General features: G+C 48.7%; 1 protein-coding gene across 1 annotated transcript; it reads right to left on the reverse strand.

Annotated features, from left to right (window-relative positions):
• Nucleotides 1-2,176: 2,176 nt before the first annotated feature.
• Tmem98 (transmembrane protein 98) lies at nt 2,177-14,519 on the reverse strand. The gene is made up of 7 exons (XM_085695518.2): nt 14,399-14,519; nt 12,302-12,485; nt 9,836-9,967; nt 8,544-8,577; nt 6,717-6,832; nt 4,323-4,382; nt 2,177-3,005 (listed from the first exon to the last, which is right to left on the reverse strand). Exons 2-7 carry the CDS (start codon nt 12,430-12,432, stop codon nt 2,798-2,800), a joined length of 681 nt encoding a protein of 226 aa, XP_085551644.1. The 5' UTR covers nt 12,433-12,485; nt 14,399-14,519; the 3' UTR covers nt 2,177-2,797.
• Nucleotides 14,520-19,377: the final 4,858 nt, after the last annotated feature.

The following is a 19,377-nucleotide window of genomic DNA, read 5'->3' on the forward strand; positions in this document are numbered from 1 at the left end:
CTGGATGGAAAAAAAAAAAAAAAAGAACCAAGGTGAACAGTTCCTGGGAAAAGATGCTGCTGAAGGGTGACTCTGGAGGGTGCTCATTCACACATGTACACACACACACACACACACACACACACACACACGTTGAACATTCACATACAAATAAGCTGGACTGTGGGTGTGGTTCAGTGGTAGAACACTTGCCTAGCACACATAAAACCTTTGGTACCATTGTCAGCACCTCAAATAATAGAGCTGATCAGAGCCATGTTCCGATGAGCTGGAGCAGAAAGCAGCTGGTTTTGCTTCAAGTGCTCAGCACTGTCACCCGCATTTCAGCACAGAGATCCCAGTCACCCGCATTTCAGCACAGAGATCCCTAGCACCAGAAGCAGACAGCACAGCATGCATCCCAATCTCCTCAGCTCTGCTGTCTAGCCCATCTGCTTCATTCTGAACAAGCTGCCCAGCTGCCATTAGGCTGTGATGCAGTCCCGAGCCTCCCAGACTTGAGAGAATGTGTGCACTCATGAGCACCAGCAAGTGTATGAGTCCTGGAGCCCAGGGCCGTGCATTCTGTCTTTCTAAACTGCAAATGTGATCACATAGCCCTCCTGCTTCACATCCCTCTATGGCATCCCTTATACTCAAGGCTTCCTGATACCCCTTAAAATGTGCTTTCTGTTGCTCTTCCATCCTGCTCAGTCTCCCAGGCCTGCATATTCCAAGGACCAAGAGGAGCGAAGTCACTTTCTACCCCAAAGGTGGTGCTTCCACCTTAACTGTCAGCTCCTAGCACCAACTGTGTGCAGAGGCTTCTCGTTCACACAACACTAGAAGAAAATCTGCCCAGGAAATACCTGCATGTGTGTGTGTGTGTGTGTGTGTGTGTACACAAAGACACATGCATGTGTATGTATGCGCGCATGTGCTTGCACGCACCCCCCCCCACACACACACACATTCTTCCACCCCCACCCCCACCAACCCCAGACACTCCTCAGGTCCTGAGCAACCTGTCCCCCTGGCAGAGGGCATACCATGATGGAGGACTGGTCTCCCAGTCTCAGGAAAGGTAAGCAATGGTGGATGTCACTTCAGAGAACTAAGAGCACCCCAGCCCATCCTCCACCCATGTGGTGACTGAGATCCCCATTTAGACTTGCTTCTCTCTAGGTTCCTTGTTCAAGTGTAGAGCACATTTACTACAGTGGCAGCCATTGCAGCCTCAGCACATCCAGTAGTGTAACTAGGTCTTAAAGACTCTGGACAACTATTTGAGATGGCCTCAAGAAAAGGCAGAGTGGGTTATTTTGACATTTGCCCATCACAGCTCCCAGCAGGGTAGGAGTTAACTACATAATACACTTTTAGGGTTGATGGGAGGAGATAGCCGACAAGCTTCTCCTGGAACCCACTCTGCAGTCCTAAAGGGGTAGCTCTGGTTGCCCCTCCTTGGTACACACTGTGCTGGTCAGAGCTGCCGTCTCTCCAGGAGAGAATGAAATATCTAATCACAGACAAACAAGATCCTGGACTAAAGACTGAGGTCATTGGTACCCAAGTATCAAGCTAAAGTGTTTGCTGACTTGAGTTAGGGCAGAGAAAATAAAACATAGACATAGGCAGCTCCAGCAATGCTTAATGATAGGACCAGAATAGGACCTGGGCAGCAGCAAGCCAGTCCCAGCTTCCAAAAAATGGTTCTGCAAACGTGGAAAGAAGGTTCTTCAGGCTCCCCTGCATGCAGGGGATGGAAGTCATGCAATCTGGACTATGCAACCTTGAGCTGGGTTTCAATGAGTTCTCAGGTCAGAAAAGTGCCTGCTATCAGAAGGTGGCCTTGGATGCTGGTGATTCCAGCATTCTGGAATCTGAGGCAGGAGGACCACAAATTCAAGGCTGGAATTTCAAAAACAAACAAGCAAACAATAAGAAAGAGCCTCTCATTTTTCCACTATTTGCAAAGCAGATTCCAGAAATAAAGGGGCACAAGGATGTCACTGCTACAAGAGGAAGCCCTTTTATTGGAGTGTCAACACAGGTGCCTGACTCTTCTTATGTATGTACACACACACACACACACACACACACAGCGCCTTCAGGATTTCCCAGCTGTCTTCTCCCCTCATTTCTCACACATTCTGCCATATACCCCACATAGAAACTTGACTCAATAACCACACACTTGAGGAAAACAGAAGAAGTTTACTATTCACCTAGTGGTTGTAAAGGAAAATTGCAGGCACAGTGATAAAAAGGAAACAATCAACTTCATATTCCTCAGCTTCTAACACAAATGGGAAATGGGAAGACACAGGGTGTGGGGTGGGGGGCAGTGAGGGGCTCGGATGCTTCAGGGACCAGGTTCTGTACATAAGCCAGCAAGGGGAGCTCAAGGATCACCCAAAAGGGTGATCCCGGCTTGGTTCTGATTGTTTTCTAAAACGCAGACCCGAGTTGCCACACCTTGATTTTCAGAAGCCAGGAATTCTAATTTAATGTGAAGCCTCTTGATTCTTAGAGGGCCACTCAGTTTTCTTGGAAACGTGAAATGCACTAAACCTAGCAGTTCTAGCGCAGCTTGCCGCATTCTGCTGGCGAGGGCCGAGGCATCTCCCCTAACTGTGGTATTACACTGCCACTCTCCAGCCACCGTTGGCCATTGCAGCGGAGGCTTCCAGGACGAGGCTCTCAGCTTCACTCTGCACCCGGGGGCTGGATGCCAGGGCTCCAGAGAACAACCAGACCTACAGGAAGTGGAAGGCTCAGCAGAGCCCCTCAGGGGCAGGGACCAGAGCCTTGCAGATTAAATGGCCGACTGTTCCTGCAGGAAACCCTCGGGATTGGGAAGGCCTTTATCTGGCTCAGAAGCCAGGGCTGCCTCTCGGAGGACTTCCAGGTGCTCCTCAGCAGCAGACAGCGACTGGTCGATCCAATCCAGGCCCCCGGTTAGGTGGCAGGCATTCCTGGTCACTAGCACCAAGTGACTGACGGATAGAAGCAGGGCAGTTGTCCTAGGTTAAAAAAGAAAAGAAAAGAAAAGAAAAGAAAAGAAAAGAAAAGAAAAGAAAAGAAAAGAAAAGATCAGGCTCTGTAGAAAGTGAGTACTTTGCATAAAAGCCCTCATGGGTGCACACTCTATACAAGTGTTCCCCAAACCGGAGACCCCCATCCTGGAAGGTGAGTGGTTATGTAACATAATGGGTCCACACTGAAACACATAGGGGATGGCTGCCTTAAACAAGGTTAACTGTCTTGGAGCCTTCGATGAGTTTGATAAAACTCCAAGGGGAAACCGGAGAGCTGGGTCTGGTAAACATATTTAAGATGGTGGAAGAGGCTTCCAGCAACACACCCATTAACAGCTCCCAGAAGGGTGCTTTCTGAAAGAGTTTGGATGTGGTCAATTGGATGAGAGGATCTCCAACTGCTGCCCACTTAAAGATGGGCTATATATATCCCTCTTCAGTGAACATCCCTTATTGATCACAAATCAATAAGCCCAGGGCTGGCTTACTCAATGCTAAGGAAAATAAAATTGAAAATCAAATCGAGGAGGAGGGTTTTGTTTGTTGTTGTTATTTCTGAGAGGTTTTTTTTTTTTTTACTGAAAAATTTACTAGGAAATAATTTTTATATGATGAGCATGCCAGATGTGTTCAGGGCTCCATTATCGATCCTACCCACGGAGAAAGCTGAGCGGCAATAGGAACGGGGCAAAGAAACCAAAGCAGACATGTCATGACTTACTGGCCACCTGGCAACCACCACACAACATGTCCATGGGAGTCTCCCAAATCAAATGGAGACAACACGTCGGTATTTAAAGGGTTTACATTCGGTAGGGCTGAGTACACTCTGCAGTGGAGGAGGGTCCAGAGAACAGGATCCTGGGATGCCTGATGGAGACTGAGTTCCACCTGTGGCTGACCTATTACGCGTTCTTGTTGCTGAGCTCACCACAGCCCTACCTGGCAGTGCTTCCAGCAAGGTGTGGCTGTTTTCAAGTCCAAAGATCAGAGGGAGGAATGGGGAGTGAAGGGCAGGGAGGCCCAGTTAGCAGAGCCAGTTAAGCATGCAGATTCAAGACTGACTCTTGACTTGCTCCCTCCTCTCAGGGAGTCAAGGAAGAAGTCCTTCACTCTTTCACCTGCCAGGCTCAAGCCACTGGCTGGCTCAGTGTTGACCTGGAAAGGGAGGAATCCAGAGCCAGGGGTGGCCTTGGAAATCTGAAATAACATCATCTTTAAACAGCAAGCAATCGACCTGGCAGGCTTTATATCAGTGACCCTGAAGGCTGATAATATGAGTGGACCCTCCTCCCCTCTCACCGTGCATCCAGGAGTTTGGGGTCCAGGGGAGGGTACATCGACTTCACGACATCGTCCACTCTGAGGGGAGGCAATAGGGACAACTGTCAATATTTCACCTCCTTGTCCCCTTTTCTCCCTCTTCCCATTCTCATGCCAGACTTCTCCGTTGGTATTACACACCTACTCTTTGGGGGCATTTCTCTCCCTCCTTCATTCCTTCATCATACTAGACTTCTCTGCTGGTATTACACACTGACCCTTCCGGGGTCCTTTCTCTAACTACTTCTGCATGCCCACACAGAGTCTAGCAGAAAGACTTCAGGTTCTGTTTGGAAAATCTTCTGTTCTCTGCTGTTGCTTTCATTCCAATGGTTAAAACGTGTGAAGTCACACATATGGAGTGATGCTCAGGATTACGACTGAACTGAAAAGGTAAACTGAAAAGGCAAGCAGGAGCATGCTGTATCCTTCTGCATACATAAATACAGAAAGCAAACCAAACATATGAAATGCAAGAGGAAAGGTCTAGAGGAGTGCTCACCATTTGATGGTGGTTGTGTCCTTGAATTGGGAAGGGAGGAATCAGGGAACATTCCAGTTTTTAGATAATCTATTCCTGACGTAGATTAACTTTTATAAGATTTTTTTTTACTTTTGTATTTTTTAAAAGATGATAATACAGTGATATAGAGCACTTAAAAAAAGTCACAGCCTAATTTGGGTTCAAACTGCTCTGCTGCATGTCTTTTCCCTAAAGCATAGTCCCTGACTAATATTTAAGTTAAGTTTCCACCTGTCATGATTTAAGGGATGCGAGATTTTGCTCCCATGGATCACTTGGTAAAAAGAAAAGAATGAAAGCTGTATTGTTAGATTTCTAAAAACGCTAAGAAAAATGCAACCCTCACTCTCCCTCGGGCCCGAGGAGCTGGCAAGCAAGCAGGTGAGAGGCATGGTGGGCCTCAGCATCTATCCCAGCTAGCTCCTTCCCTCTATGCAGAGCCCAAGGCAGAAGCCACTCTCCCTGAACTAATAAATCATCAGCATGGCAGATGGAGAAAACAAAGCCGGGAGGATATGGGAGCTAACAGCAGCCAGAGGGAGAACACGTAAGGGCAAATAAAGAAAACAAGAGAACTCAGGCAAGAAACAGGAAGGAAGTTGTGCCCGGTACTCGGCAGAGAGCTTTGCCCTCCTGGCAATGCCACACTCTCACCATAGCACAATGTCCCCTCTGAGGAATCTCAGCACCCTAACGCCCTGCTGACAAGCTGCACCTCAGAGCCTCTCTGGCCAGGCCGTGAATGGGTCTTAGAAGTAAGAAGAAGCACAAGGAAGGGTCCAGCAGATGCGAGCATTGCACAGCCTAAAAGTGTCTGGCACAAGTTGGAGCCTGGGCAGGGGTGTCTCGTGCAGGGCCTGGTGCAAACCAGGTAGTAACACCCATGGGGCATCTCCAGAGCCAGGAGCTATTCTGGCCTGCATCCTCGCTCTCCCTTTCTCCACCTCACTGAACTACCTAGACAGTGTTCAAGTACGCCAAGTCTTGTTTTTCTCAGAGGATCTTACAGGTTGCTCCTTCCGAGCTTTACGAGCATATTCAAGACAAAAAAACAAAACAAACAAAAAAAAAGACTGGTTGCTTGTGATTTAAAACCCAGGCACCAGGAATGCACAGTGGAGGCCATTCAAGGCCTAGGAGTCAGGTGACTGATAAGAACACTTTCCTGGAGTGGGTTATTTGACAGCAAATCCACATACCAGCCACCAGGTGGCAGCACATATTTAGAGCCGCCTTTGGCTCTTAAAAAAAAAAGGCCTTATTTTTCTTTGCAAAATCCAGTCCAGCTGAGGGGGTGTAGTTGTTGACTAGGGCTCTGCTGGGTGCCTCCCACAAGGGATTTTGCAGACAGCCTGGAATTCAGGAGGTCTGAATGCTCTGTGGCTTCACCTCCCACCCAAGGCTAGGCTGAGGACCGAGCAGCAGCAGAGAGCCACCACGAAAGGAAGGGAATCCTCAAACTAGTTCCCAGGACAGCTAACAGGCTGGACCTAAGGGCATGACTGGGAAGTCACTGGAAATAGTATCCTAGGAGCCTGTGGGAAATGGACCTGCTGGCTGCCACAGTATAGCAAGGGAAGGGAGGCTGACCTGGTGAGAGTCAGAGTGGTCACTGTGCAGCTGCAGGCTGTCAGCACAGTCCTCCTGGAGCTGTTAAAGGACTTGCACTGGTAATGGGGGATGGCGGGCCTCCACAGCTTAGGAATGCCCGTACTAGGCTTTCTGTATACACTGGCATTCTGATAACTGGGGCCACAGACAGGCCTACTGTTTTACAGCACCGCTTAGCCTCGCTGGCGCCCTCAGCTTCCCCTGTGGAGTGTGGGACTTCGCAGCCACTGACCACTCACCTGGGACTAATCCGCTTGGCCACCACAATGATGTCACTGACACTTGCTGAAGTCTTCATCTTGGCTCCAGAACCCATTGTCATGGCAACAAGTTTTTCTGTCAGAGTGTGACAAATCTAATATAACAAGGAGGAAAGAGGTAATGAGGGGGTGGCCTGGCTCCCCACTCCACACTGAGGACTCTACCACCCTGACAAAGACAAGTCTGGCCCCACCTTGGGTACTGCCACTACCCTAATGGGGAGAGGAAATGGCGTGGAAAGGGGCAAAAGCCGAGCGCCTGGGTGATAGTTGGGAGGGGGGCACTCAGATCAAGGGCAGAACTTCAGCTCAATGAGGACTAAGCTGGAATAATCCATCTAAGAAAAATCATGCGCTCTAATTTCACCATCTTGGTAGGGAGTGTTTTCTATCCCCTCCCCTCACGGTTTAGACTTCCAAATGGATAGTATCTCCAGTGGGGAGCCCGTAGAAATGGGGCTGAACGAAGGGCAACCGTTCTCTTCAGGCACATTCGTTTTTGAGGGTCGTATACTATGAGCACATTTGTCCAGGTGGTGATGGAACGGCCCTGGAAAACGCAGGGCAAAAGCAAGATGACAACAGCAGCACTGCTGGCCGCCTCCGAGGCTCACTGCCTCTTTCTGTATCCCCATGCTGAGACCAAGCCTGCCTCTGTCCCTGTGAAGAAGTACCTGCTGTACTAGAAAACAAACGCAGGAAGAAGCCCAGGAGGCCACCAGGGTGGAAGGATCCATACTCTCCTTTATACTCTGCGGAGATGATGGAGCAAAGGCATTCTGGGCTCTCAAGAGGAAGCTCAGAAACCCTTTTCTTTAGCCATGCTCCCCAATCCAAGAACTAGGGCCCTCCCCCTCTGAAGGAGAAGGACAGGAGAAAAAAAAAAATGCAAGACCCAGGACACATCATGGCTGGGCAAAGGGAGATGTAACTTGGTTTATAGTTCCAGTCAGTGTACCTAGCTATCTGTGTCTACAACGTCTGTATGTGCAGCCACATTTATATACCCAAGGAGTTTCCGGATTCCAAGGCAACAATTTCCTACATAGGTAGCCAAGGGAGCGGCAGATAAAGGACTTTTTAATATCCTGTACTGAGTGACCCTAGAGAGGAGCCCAAGTTGTCTCTTGGAATCTTGAATAAATAGTAGACAAAGAGACAAGGTCACTGACATGCAGAAACCCACATTTGCATTTTGTTAAATATTTGCATGTTATTCTTATTCTATTGGGAAGGATAATATCAGGCAAGAGCTGAGAAATGAATGTTGAAACTATGAAGATGGCTAACGTGCAGTTTGGACATAATTTTCCAAAGGCTTCAGGCCTTCAAAGACCAAAGTCTGCCTCCAAGTGGAAGAACTTGCCGCTTGGGTTTTTGTCTTTTTAACTCCGGTTATCCCTTTTGTCTGACCACTGACCCCAAAGAAGCCAGGGAAGACTTTCTAGCAACTGAAACCCAAATCCAGAATGCATTCCATGAACTGAGCTGGGCGTAAATAAAAGGATCCCAGGGTGGCCAGAGCCTCATTTGCTTCAGCAACTCTAAGGCCTCAGACAACCAGTTTTCCTGAGGTTTAAAAAGTTATTTGTCCTTTCCACGGGTCACTGTGTTGAGAGGACCAGATGTGATAAAGCCTAAAGAGAACTTTGAGAATGCTAAAGTAAAACCGACCCACTTGGGAGAGACAAGCAGACTGTAGAAATACAGCATGAGGCTGACTGGGGCTGCCTGCCAGGTCAACTCCGTGTACACACGGGGTGCTCCAGCAACGCCCTTGGCCTCACAGGGAAATCAGAGTATTACCTTCAAGATGGCGATGCAGTGGGACATGAGGCCCCTGAGGAGACAAGAGGAAAGTGTCAGTGTCGCTCTAAAGAGCCCAGCTCCGTCTGGATACCCCCACTGCTCTTCAGCCAGCACCAGGAGCTCAGCAGGAAACCATCTCCAAGCGGAATTCCCCAGCACTATAGTGTGCACACGCCCCCACCCCCACCCCAGCCGCCTCTGTCTCCACCTGCCAAGTCCAACATTATATATCACTGTGTATTCAATGTGCTCTTTCCCCTAGATTCAATGAGTTCCTCTTTCAGTAAACCCAGTCAAAAGGCACACATTCAGGGGAGGGGCTTATGAAGCCCCACCCTCCAGAAGGGCTCATGATGGTTCTTGGGTAAAGGAAAAGGAGAAACATTTTCTTTCATTAATGCTGTAGACTCTTTGGGATGGCCATGCTCCTACCAATAATTCTTGTAAGCAACCTTAGTTTTAAACTAAATGGGGGGCACACACACACATGCATATGGGCACGCGCATGCACAAACACGCACACACACAAAAGACATGAAAGATGAAAGAAGGTGTGCGGGGCACTACTCAGGAAGAGAAGGGTATCATAGAGGTAGGAGGGGAACGAGAAATAGTAATGGATGAATGTGATTAAAATACATTGTATACAGGTATGAAAATGTCAACATGAAACTCATTAAGTACAATTTAAAATGTTTTTTAAAAGGCACCCCTCTGGGACAGGCTTCATCAAAGCTCCCTTGATCTCCTTACCCCAGGCAGACCTGGACATTACTCACTCCCCAGACCACTCCTCATGCCCTGAGACCCCCCTAGACTCCCTATGACACTGACTCTGCAGTTCCTGCTCTCTGTCACTCTGGCATCCACAGGGCCTAGCCCCATACTCTGTATATAGTGCCCATAAACGTAAGTCAGTAGACAGAAGGATAAAGGGGTAATGAAAGGAAGCGGCACGCACTTCTGTGGGACAGACAGCCCCCCGTGGGACACTGAAAGCAAAGGCCGCCAGGAGCTGACTCAAAATCCCTGGACAGTCCAAGAATAACCCGACCACGCTGGGGGACTTTAGAATGACGTCTGCCACACAGCTAACTGCCCGGGCGTTCAAGTCTACAAAGTAAGAAGAATGAGACAAGAACAAACACTGTCATGCCCTATGCTGACATCCCTCACGACAAGGACAGGGAAGAGCTCTGAGTGCTCAGTGCAGTGTTCTGGTAAAGGAACCCAGAAGCCCCTTTGCTATCCCTAAGGGCCAGAGAGTCAAAGTTCCCCTGAGGCCTTACGAGGCATCTTCGATCCAGTCTTCATTCTCCAGAATGGCCTCGATGTGGGGGTTGGTGATGACGACATCATCCAGCTCCAGCTCGGAGGGCTCAGACTGGGTCTCCATCGCACCAATGAGGTCCACAATGGGCCTAGAAGGAATGCCACTATTAGAATTTCATGACAAGTGACTGTGGCTGACCCTCTTCTCATCACAGCCATTGCTATAGTTCAGGTGTTGAACGTCCCCCAAAGGTCTGAGTGTTAAAGGTTTGGTCCCCAGGATGGCACTCTTGGGAGGTGAGTCCTTTAAGAGTGGAGCCTAGCAGGAGGGCTTTAAGTCTTTGAGGCTGGACCCTAAAGGGGATGATAAGACATTGGCTTTCTCCTTTTCTTCTTTTTCTGCATTCTGACCACGAGGTGAGTAGTTTGCCTCCCCACAAATTCCCATCTGACAGCACCATTTGATGTCTAGAGCAATGAGCCTACCTGATTGTGAATCAGAATCATTAAACCCATGAACCAAAAGAAACCGTTTCTCTTTACACTTAGTTATCTCATACATTTTGTTATGGTGACAAAGGTGTAGACAATTCAGAGGCGAGGCTACTTGTCTGGGTAGAGACCTAACTATAATGGCCCCATAGCACAAGACAAGGTACACGGCTAAACCGTGAGCCAAGAAGGCAGACCGAAATGCAAGCGAGACAGGATGAGCTGAACGGCTGGAGAAAGGGCAGCGCTAGCATTGATTACAGAGATGTCCTAGACAGGACCAGTGATCTTCCTTTCTTTCCCTTCAAGCCTATGTTAGTACGGGAATACTGTCATTCTGATTAGCCCTGTGTCCCTTAATAGGTATACAGAATCACTCTTGGGAACCACTCCTCTCCTCTGAATAAAACTACCTCCTCCGTCATGGCAGGGTTCTGTAGAACCTAACTACAGAAAGCAGAGCCTTCCTGGGGGTGGTGGAGACACCCAAGTGGGCATTTACAGGTTGTTAACCACTCAGAGGGGACGCTAACCTAGTTAAGATCAAGAAACATCAGAAGCCTGAGGTTGGTTACTAATGTCCTTTATGGTTCTCTCCATTCAAAATCCCTAAACTAACCTTGCTTGCAAAATCAATTTCACATAACAATACATGATGAAGGAAACAGGCATCCATATGCCAGGACTGCAAGATCCGGAAAATCTGTTGCTTAGGTGTGCGTCTGAGTGTGGGCATCAGATTGCCGTTTCCAGAGTTTTAGCTGGAAAGGAATTTGGCTCATCTCCTACCAAACGAGGTGGCCAACATCGCAAAGATGGGGCTTTCACATCAGGCAAACACGTCCAGTGAAGGAATGGAAAAAGTAGTGTCCCAGGATGCTGGTGTGCTTAAGCAAGGTTGTTTTGGTTTTGGTTTTAGTTTGCTTAATTTTTTTGAGAAGGGTTTCTCTGTGTAACAGCCCTGACTGTCCTGGAACTCACTCTGTAAACCAACCTCGACTCCAACTCAGAGATCCACCTGCCTCTGGCTCCCAAGTACTGAGATTAAGATGTGCACCACCCAGGGGAATCTCCTAGGGGTCTACAGGGAGGACCCCAACTTAGACTCCCAGTCATAGCGGCTAAGTAGTCTGAACTGACCAGATTGGTGCCTGGCCCAACTGTCATCAGGGAGGGGCCATCCAGCAACTGATGGAAGCAGATGCAGACCCACAGCCAAGCATTAGGTGGAGCTCAGGAATGTAACAGAGAGGGGGAAAGGAGTGTAGGAGCCAGAGAGGTCAAGGACACCACAGGAAGGCTCACACAATTATTTAACCTGGGCTCATAGGGCTGGCAGAGACTGAACAGACAACCAGGGAGCCTGCATGGGACTGACAGAGGCCCTCTGCATATATGTTACAGCAGTGTAGCTTGGTCCTCTTGTGTGACTCCTAACAGTGGGAACAGGGGCTGTTTCTAACTCTTTCACTGGCTTTTGGGACCCTACTCCTCATACTGGGTCGCCTTGCCCAGCATCAATAAATGGAGAGGTGCTTAGTCTCACTGCAACTGGTTATGCCACGTTTTACTGATACTCCGGGAGACCTGCCCTTTCCTGGATGGACACTGGGTGCTTGGAGCAGAGAGGAGGGGCTGGGAGGAGAGAATGGAGTGGGAGGGAGGCTGTGGCCAAGATGAAATAGATAGATAGATAGATAGATAGATAGATAGATAGATAGATAGATAGATAGATGATAGATAGATAGATAGATAGATAGATAGATAGATAGATAGATAGATAGATGAATAAAAAATTAGAAAAGTATGCGCCACCACCGCACGGCTTACGAAACGCTCTTAAGCTCTGAAGTCTTTATAGAGAAGTGTGACCTGCAGGAACCATTTAAGAGAGAATAGGTTGAACTGAAGTGGCCCAGCACCAAACTGCTTCTGTCCCTCTGGCTTTCTGCTGCCGGGGCTCTCCTCCCTCCGCATCACAACCCACTCACTTGGAATCATAGCGCTGCAGCAGGTCTCGGGGCCGGCAGTAGCGCTGCCTGCACACCACCACCAAGGCAGCAAACGACGCCAGGAAGATGGTGGCCAGCACACCTATGGCGACGATCACCACCGTCTCCATGCTTCCTGGGGCTCCCGAATGCAGTCCACTCACATCCTCTGAGCAGGGGGAAGCTGGAGGGCCAGAACATTAAGCAGATGTGTAAAGACAAGGCAAAGAAGGGAGGGACGGCTGGGTCTTCCCTGCCAGAAACGGCAAACGAGGATGGAATGGGTAGCAAGGCACCCTCAAGTCACATGCAAACCCAAGGGACTAAAGCAAGGTGCATCTTAATGCAAAGCTCAAATCTCCCTTCTCCTTTATGATAAGTGGTTATTTTCTAGTTAGACTGGATAGCTTGGGACACATTTGCATTGGTGATTTCCCATTGCAAAACACGTGAGTGAAAGAAAACCACGATGGACCAAGCAGAAGGGAGGATTGTACCTGGTGAGGAGCTCCTCCGTATCAGACACCCTGTATGTGTTAACTTGTCTACCAACAGCCATCTGAGGCAGGTATTGGCATCTCTACTTTATGATGAAGAAACTGAAGGTCCAGGAGGTTGAGGAAGTTGTCCAAGTCTACATAGCTGGCCTGCCTAAATCAACAGTCCACCTTCCTTTCCCTTCCTAAGAAAGAATGAAGACTTTGCAGTGGGTTCTGGCGGTCACTTCCAGTGTTGGAAATGCACAAGCAGAGAGGAGTGTTCCTTGCCTCTCACCATCAGGAAGGTTCTTTCCCATCAGCAGTCAGGTATGGTTTAACAACGTGCTTTTGTTCTGAGAAATGTATCGCCAGGTATTGCGGTCATGGTCAACCAACCAGATCGAACTTACACAAGCGAAGATCAGCTATGGTGTCATTACATGATGCAATTCTATAGGACCACCATCATATATGTGAGTCACTACTCACTGATATGTGATATGAACTGTCGGTGTATGTTAAACTCAAGTCAGGGCACCTCACCCTTTGTGGCATTCTTTCAGGCCTCCCATCTGCATCCCTTTGAGCAATCTCCTCCCCTCCCTGGGTTTAGTTTATTCACCTACAAAAGGGAGTGCTCTGCCTTAGCAATCCCTAGGACCCCAGGATGGTCCATCACTTCCATTTGCCATGTCTTCGGGGTTTCAAACTCCGATGGTCACTTGATCATGCAACAAACACTGAATTCCGAAGACTAAAGGTGAGACGGCGCAGACCCCTCCCCCCCCCACCACCATGTGCAGACTTGGACAGTAAAGAGATTACATTTGCATGATACTTTCTAGAAAAGCCCCCTTCACAGGCCTGGGAATGCTTGAATTGGGTTTTGAGGGATGGGCAAGAGTTCCAGGTAGGGGGGACGGGGCGGGGGGGGGGGGACGGTTACTGGCTTAAATTGCCAAGAAAGCCTCCTCAGAGTTCTCTAGGGCTGCTCTCTCCGAAGGATTTTTTTACATCATGTACCTCTGTTGGGAAACCAGGAAGAGAGGGGTACAAGGATCTAGAAACATTCCTTACAGTCCTTCCTTGTCTACCCATGTTAACCCTTTTCTTTCCTCCCTATTCATGTCTTCCTTTCTAGACTTTTTCTCCGGTATCCCATTCTCCGGGCTTCCCACATTCTCCCCGCTGCCTTCCTCTTCTCTCTTTTCTTAGTTTCCAGCGTTTCTCTGAGCGTCTGTGCTCTCTTGAACTTTCCCTCAGCCTTTCTTTGCGATTCCTCTGTGTGGGCGTTCCTTTGTGCGCTTTTCTTTCTTTGTGTGTTTTCTGTTATCTCAGTGACTTTTCTTCTCTCCTCGATCTCTCTTTCTCGCTCTATCTCCGTCTCTCCTTCCCCCTCCATTTAGTTCTAAGCCCATCAGGATAAAATTCCATGATCCTCTTTCCCTTCCTTGGCCCTGCCAGCCGCCACTTGGGAAGGCTGCCGCTGCTCTAAGCGCGCGCTCAAGTTTGGTCTCCAACTTGTGCGCTACCCCGCATCCGCCGCCCAGCGAAACAAAGCAGGGTCTGGACAGCCCTCAGGGAGCCTTCCCGCCTCCCGGTCCGCGTGCTCACCCACCTCAACTGGGGCTCCGCTCCGGAGCGTGCCGGCTCCCCGCGGTCCCCCAAGGCCAAGTCCGAGTGCTGCCCGCAGCGGCTAGCAGCGGGGCATGCCGGGAGCGCGGGCGGGCCGACGACCCAGATCCACCCCCGGCGGGGCGGCCCAGCCAGCGCACCCAAATCCCCCGCTGCCAGGCGCCGCCGTCCCCGCCAGGCCCCTGGCCGCCCGGGGATTGGCGTCGCGGGAGGCCAGGGCAGCTGGGAGACAGTCACTGGCGACCCGAGAACCCCTCCACGTGCGCCCACGGAGGCCAGGGCAGAAGGGTGGCGCGAGGGCCGTGCGCTCACACCCACTGTGCTCCAGCTGGCCATCCAGGGATGGGGGTAGAAGCTTCCATAGCTGTACAGTGTTAGGTCGCTGACCCAGCCTGCTGTCTGCAGATTGATTGTAGCTGTGAGCAATTCGATCTCCCTTCTCTGTGCCTTGGTGCCCTCCTCTGTAAGGATCCTGGAAATTGGTGTCAGGGTCAATGACATAAAGCATGCATTTTCTTGGGAAGAGCCGGGCCCAGGGCTAACAGTGCATCAACAGCCTGAGGTAAGACTCTTGCTAATCACGGTCTAGCCAGGACCCTGGCAGGCAATCCTGCCCATGATCCCATTCTTGATATCCCAATGCAAAGAGGCCGCACCTCACTGGTCAGGAAACAGTCCAGTCACCAGTGAGGCTGCCCTTCAGGCCTAAAGATCCTAGCTGATGGCAGCTGCTTAGGATCCCAGAGGGCCCCACAGGCCTAGGAAACAGACTGAGGGCTATTTGGGCAGAGATCTCAATGTCGAGAGCAGTGGTTCTCAACCTGTGGGTAACCACCCCTTTCAGGTAGAAGGACCCTTTCACATGGGTCGCCTAAGACTATCAGAAAACACAGATATTTACATTATGATTCATAACAATAGAAAATGTTATTTGCTATTATAACATTTATGAAGTTATGAAGTAGCAATGAGAATAATTTATGTTGAAGGTTGCCATAACATGAGGAACTGTACTGAAGGGCTGCAGTCATTAGGAGAATTGAGAATCACTGCTCTAGTGTGTCAAGACCATGTTTTACAATGGGAAATGAATGGGCTCCAGGTGGTCACATCCCTGGTCTGTCCCGAGGAGAAGGGCAGAGCCTGAGTGGGCCGAGCGAAACATGGGTGATGTTCGGGTCTAAAATAAGCCAACTTACAAGGGCCCAACATGACAAGGAACACAGGATATAGATTAGGTCCCCATCAATATGATACAGTGTCTGCAACTAGAGCCTGTGGGCTCATCCTGACCCCAGGGGTTTTGTTTACATTGGTTTGTGCTCCTGTTTTGCTTTGTTTTGTCTTGCTAGCAGTTGGTTATAGGACTTCTATATTTGTGTGGTAAGAGTGTTCCACCCACTGGAAGGGGTGCCACTGGACCTGAGTTGTATAAGAAAGCAGACTGAGCAACCCATGAAGAGCAAGCCAGTAAGTAACACTCTTCTGAGGTCTCTGCTTCAGTTCCTGCCTCCAGGTCCCTTCCCTGACTTCCTTTCACGAAGGACTGCAGCCTGGAAGGTGAAATGAATCCTGTGTCCCTCAAGTTGCTTTGGGTCATGGTATTCACAGCAATAGAAACCTAACTACTACAAGAAGACACTTGAAGTCAACAACCAGATTTCACAGGCACAGCCAAGTGGTAGAGTGAAGCCAGCTGGTGAGCACAAGGCCCTGAGTTTGATCTCTAGCACTGGGAGGAACGAGAAGCAAGAGCTTTGCTTCCAATTCTAGGTGTCTTCTACAGAAGAGAAGGCTGGGGAGTGGTTTTAGCCCCCTCTGAAGTGCTTTCATGAAGACCTTTGGAGCACTATGGCTGTGCCCGGAAAGTTCATAGCTCAGCAGCAAGTATCAGAAAGGGGCACGAGGGGCAACATCTTCATTGCCTGGAGATTCTCCAAGATGAATTGTTTCTGTTTGTCTTGGTTGGATGATGCAGTTAAAATATATGATCCTTGTGGCCAGCTCTGAGATATTATGGCCACACAACATAACAACCTTGAAGCACTCATTAAACAGATGAACATTTTCCAAAAAGAAAGCAAACATATAAACAGCCACCTGGAGCTGATGGTATGAACTCACCCCAGAGAACCACATGCTACCATTCATCAGGAAGACAAAGGGCTCTAGATAGTGCATACCTTTTCTAGCCCGCTGTCTCCCACTGGTCTAGAACTTCTGCCATACCAACACCGCTGAAGCATCTCTAGACCCATCAGGGAAGACTGTATCTGGCATTCAGCATTCTTCCTTGACAATAACAGAACCCAGTCCAGTGTCCCACATGGAAGTGGGACCTGTGTAAAGGACATCAGTGCCCATAGAGTCATCAGGAGAGTAAGGATCCATGTTAGGAAGTGGGCAGGCTCCAGGGACTGTACACCTGAACCTGCAAGGATTCTGATCATTCCCTCCAACTTTGTCCTTTGAGCCCAAGTGCTGGGTAGGGCCTAGGAAGCAGAAAGAGAAGGGGTGGGGCAGGAAATGACAGAGAAAGAAGAGAGAGCAAGGGGCACAATAATCTTCAAGGATATGGCCCCGGTGACCTACTTCTTTAACTGGGTTCCACATCCTAAAGTTTCCATATCCTCCCAAAAGACCATTAAGCTATAAATCTACTGATGAATTAGCCCATTGAAGAAGTCAGAGTCCTTATGATCTAAGACTCTCCCGAAGGCTTCACCTCTCAACACTGCTGTACTGGGGACCAGTCCTTCAACATCTGAGCTTTGGAGGGACATTACTTATCTATCATGGTTGGTCTTAATGTCAACTTGCCACAAATTAGAATCACCTGAGTAGGGAGAGAACCCCAACTAAACAACTGTCCTGATTGCTTTGATTAATATGGCAAGATATGCCCCGACTGTGGGTGGCACCTCCTGGTAGCAGCCCAGATTTTAAAAAGGGGGCGGGGACACATCAGGGAGCTAGAGATATGCTGAGCAGTGAAAATCATTGGCTGCTCTTCCAGAGGACCTGGGTTCAGTTCCCACCACCCACATGCTCACAGACATCTACAACTCCAGTTATAGGGATCCGACACCAACTTCTGACCCCTTCTGGCACTAGGCTTGCGTGTGTGTGTGTGTGTGTGTGTGTGGTGTGTGTGTGTGTGTGTGTGTAGGTAAAGACAGACATATGTATAAAATTTAAAGTCTAAATAAACACATTTTTAGCTTTTAAAAAGGGTATGTTAGAAGGAAGGTCATCTTTAATTTGGCCTTCCCTCTTGACTCAGACTTATTTGTCCTCCTTCTTCTACTGCTGCTGCTGCTGCTAACGATGATAATGATGATGATGATGATGGTGATGATGATGATGTTGATAACGATGATAGTGGTGATGATAGTTATGATGATGATGGTGGTGATGATGGTGGTGGTGGTGATGATGATGATTCCTACACTAATAGCAGAACTGTTTCCAAGATTTTCCTCATGACTAGGGATTAGCAGCTCTCGGCTTTCCAGGAAACTTCTGGGCTTCCAGTGCCCGACTGGAATTACTGAGGTACCTCATCTTGTGGACTGAATAATTATCAGTTCTCAAACTCAATGAGATAGCTGTTATGGGACTACTCTGACTGTTAAGGCATTCAGCCTCCAGGGCCATGTAGCTATGGGGTTCTCCGCTTCTCAGGTATAATTTGACTCTTGTTACCACTTTAAAGCTAACTTAATAAATTCTGATATATGTGTGTATGTGCATCTCCTTGGTTCTGTCCCTCTAGAGAACCCTTACTAAAACAATATCCAAAGCATAACAGTGTTCTTTACATAAAAAGTAAAATAATAGTAGCCACTGGGGTGAGGGAGAGGCTTAACTCCACACTATAGCTCTTGCAACCTGAGGAGCATTCTTAATCTTCTAGGAACCTCAATTCAAGTAAATAAGATTCTTGACTTCAACACAGAAAAAAAAAATTGGGGCAAGACAGTATAAAGTGAAGTTGGAGTTTATTAAAAATAGAGAGGGCTGGGGAGATGGCTCAGTCAATGAAGTGTCTGCTGTAAAAGCATGAGGGCCTGAGTTTGGATTCCTAGCAGTCATGTAAAGGCTAAGCATGGTGGCTGTTCCTTATTTCTGGGGATACAAAGACAGAAGAATCCCGGAAGCTCACTGTTCAGCCAGCCTAGTCAAACTCAGGAGCTCTCGGTTCATGGAGAGACCTTGTCTTTTAAACTCTTAACCACCGACTGTCTCTCCTGCCCCCTGTTCACCTTAAGAGTACTGGCAGCTCTTCCGGAGGACCAGGCTTCAATTGTCAACATTCAGATGGTGGCTCACAACCATCTGTAACTCCTCCCAGGGAGTTACAGCACCCTTTTGTGTCCTCCTTAGGCATCAGGCACACATGTTGTCCACATTCATTCATTCATGTAGGCAAAACAGTCACACACATAAAAAGTTTAAAATAAAGGAAAAACAAGGTGGCCAGCAATAAAGGGAGGTGCACAACATTGACCTCTAGACTTCACATACACACACATATGCACACAAACATGTGCCAACACCCAGAGAGAGAGAGAGAGAGAGAGAGAGAGAGAGAGAGAGAGGTGTTCGGGAAAAGCCTCACCCGAGAGCATGGGTATTGGCTTCTCAAAGACAGAGTCACACATAAGTGCCAATCAGTAGTCACATATGCCATCACGGTGTTTCTGCAACTCAAATGACTACAAGGAAAAAAATTTAGTCTTACATTTATTTTGCGTATGTGTGTGTGCATGTGCCATGACATATAGGTGGCTGATGTAGGAGGGTTATCTGTCTATTGTGTTATTTTCATTGGTAAATAAAGAGACTGCCTTGGCCCTTTGATAGTAGAGAAAATTAGGTAGGCGGAGTAAACAGAACAGAATGCTGGGAAGAGGGCAATGGGGCAGACGCCATGAAGCCAGCCACCAGGTCAGACATGCT

Source organism: Myodes glareolus, chromosome 9 (genome assembly GCF_982192425.1).
Source record: "Myodes glareolus chromosome 9, mMyoGla1.1, whole genome shotgun sequence".
NCBI classification, from domain to species: domain Eukaryota; kingdom Metazoa; phylum Chordata; class Mammalia; order Rodentia; family Cricetidae; genus Myodes; species Myodes glareolus.

Excerpts from the sequence above, each read along its gene's own strand:
- Tmem98 (XM_085695518.2), bottom strand. The coding sequence starts at position 12,432 with ATGGAGACGGTGGTGATCGTCGCCATAGGTGTGCTGGCCACCATCTTC. Across the intron at positions 8,578-9,835 it reads GACTGGATCGAAGATGCCTC|GGGCCTCATGTCCCACTGCA; the intron begins GTAAGGCCTCAG and ends TTGTCTCCTCAG. Across the intron at positions 4,383-6,716 it reads GCCAAGCGGATTAGTCCCAG|AGTGGACGATGTCGTGAAGT; the intron begins GTGAGTGGTCAG and ends GCCTCCCCTCAG.